At 42.3% G+C, this 14,627-nt stretch overlaps 1 protein-coding gene across 2 annotated transcripts; it reads left to right on the plus strand.

Annotated features, from left to right (window-relative positions):
* The first annotated feature begins 5,368 nt into the window (after positions 1 to 5,368).
* On the plus strand, positions 5,369 to 14,286 carry MPC1 (mitochondrial pyruvate carrier 1). Of its 2 annotated transcripts, none has more exons than XM_035321805.1 (5): positions 5,369 to 5,512; positions 9,403 to 9,406; positions 11,685 to 11,781; positions 12,473 to 12,605; positions 13,321 to 14,286. In XM_035321805.1, exons 1-5 carry the CDS (start codon positions 5,442 to 5,444, stop codon positions 13,337 to 13,339), a joined length of 324 nt encoding a protein of 107 aa, XP_035177696.1. In that variant the 5' UTR covers positions 5,369 to 5,441; the 3' UTR covers positions 13,340 to 14,286. The 2 variants fall into 2 exon arrangements, with proteins under 2 accessions (XP_035177696.1, XP_035177697.1); XM_035321806.1 differs by lacking the exon at positions 9,403 to 9,406 and adding an exon at positions 9,250 to 9,253 and having other exon boundaries at positions 5,420 to 5,512.
* Positions 14,287 to 14,627: the final 341 nt, after the last annotated feature.

Raw genomic sequence — 14,627 nt, forward strand, 5'->3', positions numbered from 1 at the left:
TATTCTAAAAAGCTTCAGCAATACGCATTTATATTTAAAAAGAGAATCTAAAATGATCTTCTTTGAAGCACTGTTGAATAACTAAACTGTAGGCATAATCTTTAGCCCAGAAAAAGTCTCAAAGCATTTAAAATCAGCTCAGTCTTCATGACAGTGAAAGCTCAGGTGAATGCAGCCATCACCACTATACATATTTCAGCATGAAGTTGGCTTAAATAATCCAAGCTGTAACTCTGGCTGGCCATTTTATCATGTGTGACTTATTCAGGACTCAGAGCAGCCTCATCACAGGGAAGCCACGTCCTCCAGCTGCCCCAAGGCCCTGCTGCTTTCTGCCTGCACCACCCGTGCCAAGCACTACCCGTGTGGGGTGCACCCTTTGTCTACAACCACTTGGCCTTTCGGGAAGAAAGTTGACAGGAGGAATCTTGCCCTAGACAAGAGCTATACCGTAAGCTTCACTAGGGGAAGGCATTGTGGTTTTGTTTTTTCATTTGGGGTTGTTATATTTTCCCCCCACCAGGGTAGGTTCTTGGATGGTGTCTTCACAGCACAGGACTCTGTTTGTTATGCTCAGTTGGCTCAATTTCTGTGAATGTAGTTTAGAATAGTAGGAATAGCTGTGTTAATAAGTTTCAAGTGTTCAGACCTACCTGACCATAACTGTGACAGCCGGGTTTTTCTGCAGGGAAAGGTAATGATAATTGCAGCAATTACCAGTAATGCTTGTGTTCCATGCTGACAAAATACATTCTTTTTTCCTTGTTATAAGTAGTACCTCTTATTTTGGCTCCTGCTGCCCAGCTATTTCTTTGCTGTTCAGTTACAGTAGTTAATCAATGTACTTGCTAATCTGTCAAAATTTATTTCCCAGTAATCCAACCTCTTTTCCGTATCTACTTTGCATCTGTTTTGCTCTTCACTTCTTGACCTGGTCCATTATAACTCCTACAGCACAGTGCTCCTTTGGCCATTTATAATGCAGGGTCTGTATTTTTGTTGTGATTTTATAATGTCATTGTCTTTTTGCAGGTCCTCAACTGGAAATATAACATTTTTATGTTGATGCTTGATCCTATTCCAGATCCTACTGAGAGCTCAGTTCTCAGTACTGATTTGTGTCCACCCTAGGGAACTGATATTTCATGACTGGGTCTAAGAAGACTGGGATAGCAACTCATCTTTTCTTTGTATTTTTCTGCTTTTCATATTCCTCCGTATTTTTTTGGAGCTACAGCACCAGGGAAAGAATACCTACCTCAGTCTTGAAACCACAGTTTATTGAACAGCTTGCTTAGGCACTGTTGCCTTGTCTGTACTGCAACACTCCAAATTATGTGGTCCTGCAATTCTTTTCACAGCTGGGAGAAAGCACCACCGATTTTCCCTGTGGCTGTTTTATAACAGTTTTAACAGATACTTCCTTTAGGACTGATTTCATGTCTTATGCCAGAAACATAACTACTGAATATCATTAGTTCACCATCTTCAGTTCTGTGATGCCCATAAGGTGACTTCCTTTGCTGTTTTTAATGCCAGACAGGTATTACATTCCTCTCTCCTTGTCAAGGTCATGCCACCATGCACGTGCCTGCAAAGGCTTGCCAACAGGAAGAAAGAGCTGCCCTAAAAGAAGGAAACTGGTGGGCTCCCTTACACAGCGGCTAGATCTGCATCTGCTGAGATCAAAAAGTGCAAATTCCTGACCCATAGTTCTGGGATGAGGAGAATAGGAAGTGCAACAGATTCCCTGCAGCTGGGAGGTTCATGCCTGCCACCCCTGCACACACAAAAAATTAGATTTGGGGATATAGAAACTCTCTGATGAAGGAGACGCCATTGGCCATTTGCTAAACAGAGCCATCAGCCAACATCTCAACTCCTCATAGAGCCAAAATCTGAAAACTTACTGAAGCTTACCCAGCCCTGACTACATTATATGTGTCCTTGTGTGCAAAAATGTGAGCGCTAGGTGTTCTAGCACCTCAGATTTTCAGGAGCAAAACTGAAGGAGCCCAGGTTGTTCTCCCCCATCCCACCAGCTGCAGGCAACAGTTCAGGAGAGGGCTGATGTATGCTGGCAGGAAGAAAATGATGAGCTGCACAAACAGTATCTGTAGAAAGCCTCTGATTTCCTCTTTTCTGGAGAACGTCCCATGTAGAACAACTACTGGACAACTGGAGAGTCTACCTGCTAAAAACAACGAAAGGAATTCAAGGGCACCATCTTGCTAATCTAGTGAGGAAGAGTTTAAAGTAAAGATGGCCAGTAACAAAAGTCAACAAGGGAGTTAAAAAGTAGTGACCTGGCCAAAGGCTGAGAGAAAACAAGAATAACTGAATAGCCTAATAAACTCCAGAGAGGTCTCCTCGGAGAGGTCAGAAGTACAAGGCTAAAGAGAAACAAATGAAAGCAATGGGAATTCCAGGAAGAAATATCAGAAAATGGCAGGTAGGGCTTTTGTAAGGACGATCTAAGGGATAAAATATTGCAGAGGACCTATCTGTCTGAAAACAAAACAAAACAAAAAAGCTACAATTACTATTCTGATTGGAAGACACTGTACTGGCTCTGGCTGGGATGTTAACTTTCCCTGCAGCAGCCCATACAGTGCTGCGCTCTGCACTTGTAGCTAGAACAGCAGTGGTATCACACCGGTGCTGTGTCTGCTGCTGAGAAGTGCTGGCACAGCATCAGGACTCTCTCTGACCCTCCTAGGGGGTGGGCAAAAAAGTGAGAAAGAAACATCAGCAGGGCAGCTGACCTAAACCAACCAAAGGGATATTCCATACCATATGATGTCACACTCAGCAATAAAAGGGGGAAAAAGGAAGAAGAGGGAAGGGGTGGACTCTCGTTTTGAAATTGTCTGTCCACCTCCCAAACACCGGCTACGTGCGTTGAGGCCCTGCTTCAAGGACGTGGTCAAGCATCGCTCATTTGTGGGGAGTAGAGAGTAATTTCTTTCCTCTGCACTTCCACATAGCCTTTACTTGTTTTGTTTTGTTATTCCCTTCCCCCCACCCTCTTCCCCTTTCCCTTTTTTCCCTTTAGCTGAATTGTTTAATTAATATTTCCTTAATAATTTTTTTTCCTCTTTAATTAAGTTATCCTTATCTCAACCCATGAGTTGTTCTTTCCTTTACTTTTTCACCCCCTCATCTGAGGAGGTGGAGTGAGAGAGCGGTTGTGGTGTTCAGTTGCCTAGCACGGTAAAACCACCAGACACATAGGAACCACCCCCAGATGTAAGTGGCTTGGCTTATTCACAAGAACATCGTGACCTTAAAATCTAAAGGGAACATACAATAGGTAGGAAAAAAAGGACATATGAATAGATGAAAATAAATAAATGGTGCCAAGCCTGCAGAAAACCGAATCAGAAGGTAAGGCATGAAATCACTTTCAGCTATCAAAGGGCATAAAATATGAGCAAAGAAGTTTGATAAAAGCATTAAAAATTAAAATAAGATGAAGAAAATTGCAGAGCCTTTGAATAATGCAGAGAGAGCCCATAAACAGTAAAGGTGAAAACATGACAATAGTAACTCAAAGTAGGTCTAAATGAAGAGTGAAAATTTGATAAAATGATCGTTCAGACAAGGAGAAAAAAAATGTTGAAATATATTTTAGACAAAAATGTATGACAGGACCTGATGAAATTTGCTCCAAGAGCCACCAGGCCCTAGCAGAAGCAACTTGAGATCATCAGTGACCATTGCCCAGCTCATGGAGAAGACAGGACAGTCCAGGAGCACTGGAGAAGAGCATGTGTCTGAAGAGAAGGGGTCAACAACGACCCAGTAAATTGCAGGTCAAATGGTCTGGCTCTGATAATGGCATTTAACACTGTCCCATATGACACAAGAAACCTAATAATAATAATAATAATAATAAAGTATGTAAATAAAACTATTATAAGCGCACACAGAACTGCAGCAAAAACATACTTCAAATCGCTGCTTGCTGTTTTTGTTGTTTAACTGGTAGGGCCTGTCACTTGGTACTGGTTTCTTCTGGGCACGTATCCAGTTAATGATTTTTCCATTAACTATTTTGAAAACAAAGTGAAAACACTCAACATTGAAAACACTCAAAATTAGACAAGGACTCTGCACTGCTTGGAAGGGCTTGACTGAAACATTATGAACCATGTTGGGACTGTCTTAACAAAGATGTAAAGATGTAGGTAAGTGTCTAGATGGAGTAAAGAAAATGATACAAGACTAAAGGGCCTGTGAGAAATGGCTGATAAAACTTGTGTATTCTTGGGAGAAACTCTAAAGAGCCTTCTGAAGCAGATGGAAGATTTTTTTCTTCTTTATACACACAGTCAAGAAAATGGTGCATGTATTCTCAGTAAAGAAGAATTAGGCTTTGTGTCAGTTAAAATTGTAGCTCAAAAACTACTGACTGAAAGAGGCTTTGTAGGATATGAGGAATCCCTGCACGTGATGGTCCATCTGCACACACAGGGCTGATTCCCACAGCCCCTTCCTGTGCCAGCCCAAGTCAAACCAACTCGAACAAATGATTCCTTGAGACCTCTTTCCGATTCACCCTTGTTTCCAAATGAGGAGCCTAAATAGGCCATGGAAGAATGTTGGGCTACATTGGGCGTTGTGTAATGCTCTGTGTCAGGAGGATTAAAGCTTTTCTTCCCACACAGCAGTGACTGTGTGCTGTCGTACCGTGTTAAGGATATGTAAAAAGGAGAGGACATGCAGACTGCCTTTCCTCAAACCTGCTGCCCTCCAAGCAAGCAATGAAGGGGAGAAGGAGGAAGAACTCCCTTTATTTTTGTCTTTTCCCCAAGATCCTGCCAGGAAGAGGAGGGAAGCTGAAGGGGATGGAGCAGCAGTGGTCGCCAGGGCTTCCTGCAGAGCACAGGCATGGCCCAGGCTGCACTCGCTGCAGATCCAGACTGTAAAACCCAGGCTGCAAATCTTCGGACAACAGTCGGAGCAGATAAACACCCATTTCACTATCTCTAGCGCAGCGAGCGAAGATAAACGGAGCCGCTCGCACGCAGGTATTTGTTTGACCGCCCCGAGCTTTATGGAGACGCTATTAGCGGGGTTAGAGTTTATCTGCCACTCTAAACAAGCAGCCTCTGCTCGGGTGGGAAATGGAAAGTGCTTGTGGCCGTGTGTCCCGCCCCGACAAGGAGGGAAGCCGCCCGTGCCGGCCGTGCCCCTCACAGAGCGTGGGCACAGCCATGGCAGCGCCCGCCCCGCCTCCGCCTCACGCCCCCAGCCCAACCGCCAGAACGGCCGGCGGTGAGGGGGCGGGGCCTCGCCTCAGGAGGGGGCGGGGCCTCGAGCCTCCAGCCAATGAGGAGCGAGATCGGCAGGCGGCGGGGAGGCGGTGCGCGGGCGGCCATAAAGCGGGCGGCGGGTGCGGGCGGCGGGTGCGGGCGCTGCCGGCGGGCGGTGGCGCCATGGCGGGGGCGCTGGGCCGCAAGGCCGTGGAGTACCTGCGCAGCAAGGACTTCCGCGACTACCTGATGAGGTGAGGGCGGCGGGGGGCTGCCGGCAGCGTGCTCTGGGCCGGCGGGAGGCGGCGGGCCTAGCGGGCGGGGGGCGGCGGCGGCGGCGGGGAGCAGCCCGTTGGGTGGGTGCGGGTGTTATGTGACGGGACGGGGCCCACAGGGGGTGCTCGCAGCTTGTGGGGTGGTGGGGGGTGAATAGCGCTGGGGTGGCCTGCCTGGGAGAGGGGAGGGACGACCCTGAGGGGAGGTGAAGGTCAGAGCGGCTGCTGCGTGTGTGCCTGCCTTCTGAGGGCTTTGCGGGCCTGGGTAAGCTTGCTAAGTGCAACTCACAACATGAGCGTTTAGTCAGGCGTTCCAGAATTTATGTGGATTCATGGTAAAGCAGCAGCCTGCACCTTAATTAAAGAAAACAAACAAATGCTGGCAGAGGTGGTTGCTTCCTGGTGCCACCAAGGTTAACAGCTGGAAGTATATCTTTCATTCCCAGAGACTTAAAGGCAGTGGAAAAAAAAAAAAAAAATGAGTTGTACTTCATTCTATTCCTGAAATAGGCTAAGACTTTATTGCAAAAAAAGCATTACACAGACTTCTTGATTTGTGGGTTGGGATCTGTCTGGTGTACAAGGATACCTACTTAACTTGTACTTTTGTTACTCAGTATGTCATGAAGGATCTAAGTCAATTGTGCCATCCACTGCAGCCTTTCAGCATTGTTTCTCTCTTTCTAGGAGACAAGCGTGAGTTCTTGATTGTGCCCTTTGCTGAGGTTAGAATTTAGATAGCTGTCAACAAAGGACTGTGGTCTCTGCTGTAACAGAAATGCAGTGTGTATATTTAGGAGCTGTGTATATTTAGGAGCTGTGTCTCTTTGCATTCCTTCCTGAAAGCCTTTGCTTCGCCAGCCTGCAGGACTCTTTCTATCCCCCAAAAAACTCTCTTGTCTCTCTCTGAGCAAGGGTTTCCTCAAAGCTACAATACTATGGTATCTGTTCTAGAAAACAGCATCTCATCGCTATAGTAAAGCAAGGCTTTGAAATGTGTAACTCACTTGTGGGAAGAGATGACTGGAGATACTGCTTGCAACGTCAGTGCTGTGCTCTAATTGCTTGACCCTGGACAGAATAACTGCAGTTACCCAAAGCAGTGGAGTTGAGTGTGGCAGTAACTGGTGTGACACTTAGGGCTTGGGGCAGTCAAATCTTACAGACATCTATCAGGATAAGCAGCTTTAGTTTCAGCTTTGTGACTGGAAATCATGAAAGGCAGTGTAATGAAGGCATGCTGCTTTTCTCAGGTGGTTACATCTGGCACCAGTGCTGCATTACGTCATCAGCTGCCTTCTGGATCTTGCACAAGGAAACAAGATAAATTGCTTTTGAAGCTGTCATTAGTTATTAAGTGCTCTGCCAGTTTCAATCCTGACTTCTCTGAAGTGGTATTTAATAGGGATTTGAATGAGTGTAAATTATCTAACTATAGTATGCCTAACTGCCTTCATATTTTAAAGTAAACATGGTAAGAACGTAAGCTGTAGATACAGCTTCTCTTGCTGCTGCTTGTGAAATGCAGCAGCAATGTTAACTTCAGACTAGCTGATTAGCATATGAAGGCCTGATAATGCTCTATACTATGAGTTTGAAGTTGCATTTTTCTAAAGATCCTAAAAAGGTCAACATCACTAAAGCTGTATAATCTAAGACCCTAATAGTAGGCAACTGAGTCCTCTGTTTCCTGTCCTAATGGTTTAAGGTGATACCTTCTAGAAAATATTCAGTAAAACGGCTTTCTTCCCTCTCTGAAGTAAAAGGACCTACAGGCCACTGTGGGCAAGTGGGATCTTCTTGTGGCAGAAGACTAAATTGCAGTAGCAGCAATGAATCCCAAAGTCTTCCCGTGAAAGAAAAGCAAGCATGAAGGCTACATCTTTTGGGGCACCTCTGAAATGTCTTCCTGATAACTCAGCAGTAATGTAAAGAGTGACTGAATATAGATGGCTTTGAAATTGAGAGACGGTTCATTCCTTGTGAAGCATGAGCCCTTATGTTGACTTAAAAAGAAAGTCTTAGTCAACTTAACTCCTAAACTATATTTCAATTAACATTATTAGTATGACTTGAATTAGCTGATCTTCAGTTCTCCTCACTAGTAAACTTTTAAACATAAGGATGCTATCTGCCTCTCTTGCAGAGGAATAGTACCCTTCCCGCCTGGGAGGTGGCAGTGTCTGCAGAATGGTCTCCTGCCTATTAATGTGACAGCATGAAGAAGATGCATACAAATTTGGGGAAAATACATCTTCTGGTATGACTTGTAGCAGCAATATTAAGTATTGAGCAGATGTTGGTTCCTCCAGTGATGTCTGGATGCTTGCACAGAAAGTGTAGTTGCTGAGTAAATGCAGCAGTGATGTTCCTGGAACCGTGGATAAAATGTTCCCTTTGTGAGGAGATTGAATGTAATTCTTGGAAACTACAAATTTGGAATGGCATCTCTGCAGGAGCAGATGCCTGTGTTGTGGTATCCTTGTTTCAGATACAGTTACAACAAATGCAGTGTATTACCTGCAGAGCTTTGGGGGTGGATGTCTGCTTCTGAAGAGCTAAATGACCTTGATCTGCCCTGCTTGGGGACTACAGTAACTGTTGCAGTTTCACGTGAGCATGGGGACAGTTGCGAGACCTTAGCCGGAGTTGGCCACCCTGCTAGCAGCTGGCTGTGTGATTCTATTTTAGGCTCCCATTTACATGAAAACAACTTCCCCTTGAAAAATGGAGGGTGCCTTCTGTTGGCACAGAAGCCTTACGATAAGAGCTGCACTTGAACCTGTTTGGTAAAGGATTTATGAAAAAGGTGAAATGTACTCTTGTCCTCTGAAAACCCCAATTAATTGTTGTTGAAGATCAGTTAATACAAAAACAAAAGAACAAGAGGTTAGACTAATCAAGGACAAACCACAAAACCTCTTGATTCAGACTCTACTTGTAACAAAGATGCTCTGAAGTGCACAGCCAGCTCAACTTCTGGAGTAGACCTGACTGTTCGCTTACTGTGGTCATTTGGTAAGTGAACACTGAAGCCAGTGTGATGGAAATGCTGGTTAGCAAGTGTTCTGCTATTTCTGCAGGACATGAGCAGTAATCAGTCAGCAGCGGTATTTCTATTAACAGCCTGTTTCTGTTAAGTCATAATTCAGAGCTGAACCCTATCAGGATAGTAGGAAGAGGATGCTTAAAAGTTCCAAAGCATTTTGAAAGATGTAGTAGCTAGTAATCTTAAATATTGACTGTAGTCTAGCATTTATGCATAGATCACTAAGTTATTACCTAAATTATCTAGTAACTATATGATCACTTACACACCAATTATGGAATTTATTTAAATAGCATGTTAGATTGCTGGAAATGTCTTATAACTCACTTTATCCAGCCACAGTTGGCCTGAACTTAGTGACAGTAAGATGTCTGGCAGTGTTTTGTTTGACCTACTTAAATGTAGGTATACAAAGAATTCAAAGCAGCAGCTTCAAAAACCTTCACAGAGAAACTGTTGTTATTCAGATTTGTCCAAGGCAAATAAGCAAGACTTTAACATCTGGCATCTTTTGAAACTAGCTTAGGATGGGATCTTGGATGCTTTGAAGTCTACAGGGCAGGAAAGTCTTCCACAGACCATAATGAGGTTTGTCTCACTAGGAAAAAGATGCTTGAGCAGCAAACTCTTGTTAAAGTAATGGTTCTTGAAGGAAATGGACTTCTAGTACTGTTACATTAATACAGGTTAATGCCAGAGAAATATGCTGTCTTCTCTTCATTTGTGGTAAACTTCTTTCTGTGTGGATTATGAAGAAAACTAATATTAATCTTTGTCTTCCATGTGCTGTTTGACAAACAACGATGGCCCACTTGAACAGCACGGTAAGGAAGGGGAGGGGACTTGTATTTTCACTTTCTGCCTGGCTCCAGTAACTTGTAATTCTTTTTCCTCCCAGCAGTGTTGTAAACTTGCCTGCATCTGAAAAGCAGGCTGCTGACCTCCAGGAGTGATGTACTAGTGATAGTTATTTGCAAGTCTGAGCTTAATGTGACCAACTGTTAAGAGAGAGCCTGGAGGAGCTGAAGTAGTCCCTAGAAAATCAGAGACTTTGTTTTTTTCATATCCTTTCCTAGGGAAATCAATCCAGAGCGACTCTTTTATATAGCAACAATACTGGTAATACAGTGATAACCTAACTGAATTGCCTTGCTTGATTTTATTTTTTTAACTAGCTTTACTCAAGACAATAAATGGTACCATATAACTCTACCTGCAGGCTACTTCTTTAACCATTTAATTTGCTCCTGAAACTGGGAGTTGATATTTTAGGCCTGTTAGACTGTGAATCATACTGTTATGGTTGACTCTTAATAGCAATAATCACAATTTTATAGAAGACTTGCTCATCGCTGCAAGCCAAAGACAAACAGTGTAACTGTAGTTTAATCCTTGTGTATGGGAACTTCAAAGGGCTGCCTGCCTGCAGGCACTTGGAGCTGGATAACTGTCTCCAGGGAAAGGCTTTGTGTCTACTTTCCTGGTTAGCAGAGGAGTGTTACTGTTAGAGCACCAGAAATCAGAACTGATGGTTCTTCAGTTTGCATTACTGGAGCTTGAGGCGGTCCATAGCATGATGTGTGCTATTTGTCTGTGATCTAATGGCAGTTAAATTGGGCCAACTTTGGCATTTTTACTGAACTTCCAAAATAGAAGTCACCATTAAGACTGTCAAAGCTGTAATTGTTTTATAAATTCCAAAAATGTCAGTTAAAGCCATAAAGACTTGCTTTTTGAAAATGAAATGGTGTAAATTATTCCTGGCATGTCAATAAAGAGTTCAGAAGTGTGTGCTGCCTCACCAGCACCTTTTTGCAGTCTGCTTTGGTGTGGTGATGCAAATACAAGTTGTCCTAGATTATCTTACTGAGCAAATCACAGTTATGTGATTGAATGTCTGTTGCTGGCCCTCTTACTGTCAGTTAAACTATTTAAATAGTTGCATTAAAGCATCTAAAACAACATTCCGCATGCTGTTGGCTTTTCCTGTGAATGTTCTCATTCTGTTGCAACAAATACTTTGTGTGTTATAGGTACACTTCTTTATACTATCTAAACATAGCTGGAAGATATAAATACTGTGTAACTATGTACCTATTCCCAGTTATGCCATGTTCTCTCAGACAGGCATGGGAGGCTTTAACTGTTGCGGATGTCACTTTCCGTATCAGTAGAAATATAGCTTTAAAAAAAAATCTTCCCTAGTTCTTACTGTTAGGGAAAGACAAAAGATTGTGTGCAGTATGCATCTGCAAAGGTTTTTATTGCAAGGTGCATCTGTCATATCTGGCCCAAGTCAGTTTTGAACATCCTTAGTTGCCTATGGGGAAAAGAAACTGATGGGAGTACTACATGCATCTTCTGCAGAAAGAAGCCTGCTAAAGCCTTGTTATTCCTCAAAATAGTAAAAATTAAATTGACACTGTCTTACTCGGTTCGGAGTCATTTAGCCAGTACAACTTGTTGTCTTGTTTTCTAACTGACTTCTGACTTGATTGTTTGTCTTCATGTGAACATACCTGCATGTAACTGTTCTAATCTTAAAGCTAGTCACTGACCTTTAGGTTGTCACCAAGTTTCAATAGTTGCAGATGAAGCTGTAATTTAGCTTCATTTCATGGCCTTGCTCTTTGAAAGAGATAGCGTAAGCAGTTGAAGGTACTTGCTGAGTATTTCTTGATTCGCAGCGTAACATGAAAACAGATACTGTTCTTCAGCTATTTCTTGTGGTCTTATGTTTTTGAAGCCTCCAACTTGAGAGACGAATGCTAATGTTCTGCACATAAGTGAGCTGTAAAACAGATTGCTGTATGGCTAAACTACTGAGACTGCTTATTAATATCTGAGGAGAATTACACAGCCACTCAGCAGTCTTAGAGTGGCTTTTCTCTAATTTGCAAGAAGATTGGTGGTGGGTTTCTCCTGCTTCCTTCATGAAGACTAGATTCTGTTAAAACAAGGGTTCAAAAGCTGTATGTCTTAACTTGGGATCTTACCCTGAACCCTACTGTCCAAAGATTGTGTGGCTAAGGAAAGCTGTAGGTATGCTGCTGCATGTTTGTGGTTTTGTTCAACTTCATTTTCCTTTTTCCTCCTTTACAGCACTTTTGGGGGCCAGTAGCCAACTGGGGACTTCCTGTTGCTGCTATTAATGACATGAAGAAATCTCCAGAAATTATTAGTGGCCGAATGACATTTGGTAAGTACTGGGAATTAATTTGTCAGTAAGCTGACTACAGAGCACAGATTCCACGCTAATTGCTTGTGAACTGGTGAATGGAGCAGTTACAGATTTTTAAGTATTTTGCAATGTAGTTTTGAAGGCCACTTGTAGTAGGACATAGATTTAAGTTGTTTCTTGCCTTCTTGGAAAGCTGGTAACAAAGCTTTATTATGCTTCTGATTGTTCATTGTTTCTTGGGGGGCAACTTCATTCGCTTCTGATTGTTCATTGTTTCTTGGGGGGCAACTTCATTCTCTTCAAGTCCATTTTTAGAATTTTTCCAGTAAGAACTGTATTAAAATTATTTTAAAAACGCTCCTAGAAATTGTCAGGATAATTGTTGCCATGTCTCATTAGGATTAAGAGGACTCCTTTTATTTCCCAGCTGACATAGTTTAGGTAATAACCTAAAAATGTTTGTTCCCTCATGAGAAACTGAGGGAAAGCAAGCTTATTTTGTGGGAGGCTGCAACCCAACAATTTGTATAGCAAAATGATTGCTCTTGTGCATTTTTCTGCATTGGATCCTTAAAGTGGACAAATTAAAAAAAAAAAACTGAAACTGGAAAATTTAAATGCCAGTAAGAAGCTTTCTGCTGGTGTGAAAATGACTTCTCAACAAAATTCAGGTATTTAAAAATCATCGCTTGTATCTATTACTTTGCAGCACTGTGTTGTTACTCGTTGACTTTCATGAGGTTTGCCTACAAAGTGCAGCCAAGGAACTGGCTTCTCTTTGCATGTCACTTGACTAATGAAGTTGCACAACTTATTCAAGGAGGACGACTGATCAAATACAGGCAAGTTCAACTTTTAAAATGGGAAACCATAAACCGTTGGCTCTTGGTGTTCTTTCAGTGACATGTAACTGAGGTGGCTTCTGGAATTCTTTATAAGTTTGCAAAAAGTAGTGAAGAACGATGTTGAGATAAATTGAAATGTGACTTGTTGCCTTATACCTCCTGTGGAGCTTTGGAAAGGTCCACACAGAGAAGGCTGAACCCTTATGGTCATGGATGTCTTTCAGCAGCTGCTGGCTATTTTTGACTTTGCTTGTGTATTATTTTGATTAATCTACGTGTGTCCAGCTCAGTAAGTCCTGAAATGGAGGCTTCCGTGAAACAAGGATTTGTATGTCTGAATGACAAATCAAGAACAAACTAAGCTGACTGGTCTTACCTTTATGGGATAGATCTGATATTGTATAACTGGTGTTCAGACTGCAAGTCTCCCACCTTCAGTTTCTAGCTAGTAGTGCAGCCACTGCCCCAGGCAATCTGGATGAGTCAGGGTTGTAGCTTTTCTCTTCTGCTCTAAGAAATCTATGCAGAGCAGTAAGAGGATGAAGCCTCCTGAATGGTAAATTCAAAAAGACTTGACAAAACTGTAAGTGGACCTGCCTTTGCATAACTAACTGGCCAGGTGTCCTTCAGTTGTGAGCAAAAACCTGGATGCACAGTAGAACTCAGTGAAGTCCAATATTCACTCTTACAAAACATGTTCTTCTCTTGGCAGGATGGAGAAAAAGAACTAAATGTCTAACTTGAAATAAGCCAGGGAATATGCTCATCCTGAATTACAACCAAGGAAGATGTGCCATCTACAGTTGCTGTGACAATTACAATGGGGATAAAACAAAACACCTGTTGTGAATGACCCCATCAACAATCCTACTAATTTTTTAGCTTGCCTTTTAAAAAAAAGTACTACAAAGCAATGGGAACCATTGCATTTAATGTTTTGCTGCCTTACAGGTCCTTAACTACCCTTCTAATAAAGAATTAGTCATCTAAATAATCAGCAATATTTAAAGCCAACTCTTAAGTCTGCAAAAATAAATGGCCCATGATGGTTTGACAACTTGTTTTCAAATTAATATGAACAGAGGTCAGTACAACAGAACTGTAGGTGGTATTCTATGTAAGCATACTCTTAAAAGCCATTTAACTTAGGTGCATTCATTCCTGTTCTCTTTTTAAACTTAAGCAATGGCTTGCTAATCTACAAGAACAAATGGGTAGACAGGCAGCCTGGAAGCAACTAGCTTTCCCTCTTCCTTTACTGCATGCCTTGTCTCAGTAGAGACATCAGTTACACAATTTTTAAGTCGCACATTATTTTATGAAGATGTGGAAAACCAAAAGCATAGCACTGAATGAAGGAAAGAAACAGTCTGATACTACTTATCAAGTTCTAAATGGATTTTTTTCCTACTGTTTGAGTTCTAGATGTATGTAAACCTTGTTCAGGCAAAAACTTAACTTGTTTGGATTCAAAGATCTGAAGGACACAAGGTGCCTTTCAGTAGTTTTTTTGATGTCATTGGAAGAGTGATTTTTTTTTTTATGCATGACTTGCCTGAATGTTACATTGCTGTTAAAGTTATAGATGACAAAGAATGTACACGATAGATTTTATCTTGATGCAGTTTTTGAACAATAAAACATATTCCACATGGCAATAAACCATCCCAAAATTTTGGAAAGTTCTGTTTATCATACTGTGATACCAGTTCCTAAGAGGAAGCTTAGTATGAAGAGGCATATTACTGTAAGGGCATGAAGCAAAAACAGACTGGAAGATATATGGTATTATCCTTTGTATGTAATGAGTTCAGGCAGATGTCCTCTGAATACTAAAACTTCTTCCTTTTTTTTCCAGTGCCTCACTGTTTACTCATAAAACTGGCCATTATGAATCCTAGGCCACTCAGATAGGAGGGTCAGATTAGGGAGCATTGAAAGTGGATGCACATAAGCCCATGGGGCCTGACAGGTTGCATACATGACTGCTGAGAGAGCTGGCTGATGTCATTACATGGC

The sequence above is a fragment of the Oxyura jamaicensis genome, chromosome 3 (genome assembly GCF_011077185.1).
Source record: "Oxyura jamaicensis isolate SHBP4307 breed ruddy duck chromosome 3, BPBGC_Ojam_1.0, whole genome shotgun sequence".
Taxonomy (NCBI): Eukaryota; Metazoa; Chordata; class Aves; order Anseriformes; family Anatidae; genus Oxyura; species Oxyura jamaicensis.